This window comes from Malania oleifera, chromosome 4 (assembly GCF_029873635.1).
Source record: "Malania oleifera isolate guangnan ecotype guangnan chromosome 4, ASM2987363v1, whole genome shotgun sequence".
Lineage (NCBI taxonomy): Eukaryota > Viridiplantae > Streptophyta > Magnoliopsida > Santalales > Ximeniaceae > Malania > Malania oleifera.
The window spans coordinates 112,419,302-112,421,813 of record NC_080420.1 but is presented as its reverse complement, the minus strand read 5'-3'; the positions used below and the strand labels follow the sequence as shown (position 1 = coordinate 112,421,813).

Below are 2,512 nucleotides of genomic sequence, written 5' to 3'. Positions count from 1 at the left end.
TAGAAGGTGAGTATAACGAATTTGATGGACAACGACTCATAATTAATTATTTATGCTTTACATTTAGTACAAGAAATAGAATATTTTATTGATTTAAAATATAAAAAATAATAAAACTACAAAATAATTATTTTAACATTTTATTATGAAAATATACCATTTGTGGTAATTACATGAATCAAACAAATAGAAAAATATTTTATATTTATTATTAGAAGTATTTTCGTTTAAAAATTTAAATCAATTAGCATTTTAATAATATTAGAAGGAAGTCTCCCACTTTCAGGAAAGTCAATTTTATAAGATTTGGAATTTTCTCTTGGAATAATGCAGACTCCCTCCAATACCTGTTTTCACACTAACCTCTCCACAAAACACAAAACACAAACATTTGAAAGCAAAACACATTTCAAGAGTAAAAACAAAACCATTTGAAAACAATACTTTGTATTTATAGACACCCCGGTCAAGCTCTGCCGGAATTCAATTCTACTACTTTATACTTTACAACAAAAAGAATTTCCGGCGATTTTCCACCGGCAACTCTGTTATATAAAGAAAGAAAAAGAAAAGCTCAATGCGGGAAAAAAATATATAAAATGATCAATTTAAAATTTTCTACAAATTTGGAAAATCAAAATTGAGAATCAAACCGCTGGCCGGAGCAATTCGCCGTCATCGGCTTTTGTGCTGAGACAATTTAACGGCCCCTTGACGGAGCCCATCAAGGGCTTTGGTGGAGTCGATGATCCCTCGCCATCGGCCGCCACTTTCGGCGACTTCAACGACGATGCCCTAGAAAAGAACGGTGGCGCCATTGAGAAAATCCACCGGTCGGATTTCATACCCCGGTCGAGGCGATCGAATCGGCGGTAGGACCTTCCTCTGCTGCTACCTTCTCCGCCGGTTCGGAAACCCCGCCGCGAACTACCTGCCCTCGGAAACACGACCAAACTGGAGGTCCGCTTCAGCGACCGGTTCATGAGCTGCTTCCTGACATCTGCCGGCAATCTCAAAGTGAAGCGCTCGCAGTTCTCGCCAGGCTGGATCAGCGAGTGGCCAGTCGAGTGCGATCGGGGAAACCTCGAGAAGAATCGCGGCTTCATGGACTTTGATCGAGGAGGGCGGTTCTGATGCACCGGTTGGCCGAGATTGGGCAATTCAGTCGGTCGCGATTGTGGATTTGGATTCGCATCTCCGTTCAGATCCGCCGGTTCGGTCACTCGTATCGCGATTTCATTTTGGGGATCTGAGGTTTCCGATGGCAGATCTTCGCCGTCGTCCGGTTGCTGAGCGGCATCGACGGCGTGCACGGACTCGCTGGCGAGGTTAGCCCGGCACACGGGGCAGGTGGTGTGGGAGGAGAGCCAGGCGTCGATGCAGTCGGGATGGAAAACGTGATCGCACTTGGGGATCAACCGCAGCGTCTCATTGTCCTCGAACTCGTTTAGGCAAACCGCGCACTCCAGCGCGCCTTTCCCGAGCTTGAGCCCTTTCACTTCTTCGTATCCGAAGGTCGGGAACGTCTGGAGCACCGAGGGGTCCAGCCCGCGCGCGCCGCGGCGCGACAGCCCGGTCACGGCGCCGACCACCGCGCGCACGCTCCCGCTGCCGCCGCGGTTCTCGGAGCAGTGGCGGATGTAGATCGAGAAGAATCCCATGAAAAACATCGCGGCTATAAGCACCACAATAATGATGGCCATGGAAGGAGTGAGCTTGGCGTCCATGTAGGGGTCGGTGGCGGGCGAGTCGCCGGACTGCGCAAGGGCTGTCGGAGTCTCCAAGAACAGGAAAAGGACGAGGAAGAGAGCGAGGAAGGAAGCGCCGGCGACGCCATGATTCGCGGCGGAGCTTGAACCGTGTACCACAGTACTGGTCATGCCTGTACAGTTGAATTGGTTCCTTTTGTATTTGGTTTTGGGGGGGTGGTGCTAACGTGCACCGGGAGATGGCATGACACAGTTGGGAGGAGTGGGGAGAGGAGAGGGGCGGGATATAAGGGCGGGTTTGGGGTGGGCCGGAAGTGAGGGGACTTTGGGCTTTGACTTTTGGGCGTGGGATTGGGGCCCAATGGGAGCTTCTCTGGACCTTCTTAGAGTGTGTCGTGTGTGAGGTGAGGGGTGATGTCAAAGGGGAGTGGTCAGAGAAGGGTGGCTCCCACGTGGGCAAGTGGAAGGACCTCCTCTTCCTGACGGGTTCTAGATGCTGTCTTCCGTGGCGACTGCCAACTGCCAACTGCCAACCTGCGATTGGCACTGGCGACTGACGACTGGCAATTGGCCACCGGTTGAGGAAATATTAGTCAGCCCGTTACCGCACAACTGGATACACCGTACCAATCATATCTTGCCATGTGGAAGGACTTTTTTATTTTAACTCAACGAAATATTATTAACACACTTGAGACGCAGAAATACATCATTCGCCTTGGAATATTAATTAACATGCTACTCACCGAATATTTATTACTAGAAATAAAATATAGAAAAATAAAACGAAAAATATACTTGTC

The 2,512-nt window shown here is 48.7% G+C and overlaps 1 protein-coding gene across 1 annotated transcript; it reads right to left on the bottom strand.

Annotated features, from left to right (window-relative positions):
- Positions 1–430: 430 nt before the first annotated feature.
- LOC131153140 (E3 ubiquitin-protein ligase ATL6) lies at positions 431–1,976 on the bottom strand. Its single transcript, XM_058105230.1, has one exon. The coding sequence runs from the start codon at positions 1,878–1,880 to the stop codon at positions 648–650; it is 1,233 nt and encodes a 410-aa protein (XP_057961213.1). The 5' UTR covers positions 1,881–1,976; the 3' UTR covers positions 431–647.
- Between the last annotated feature and the right edge of the window lie 536 nt (positions 1,977–2,512).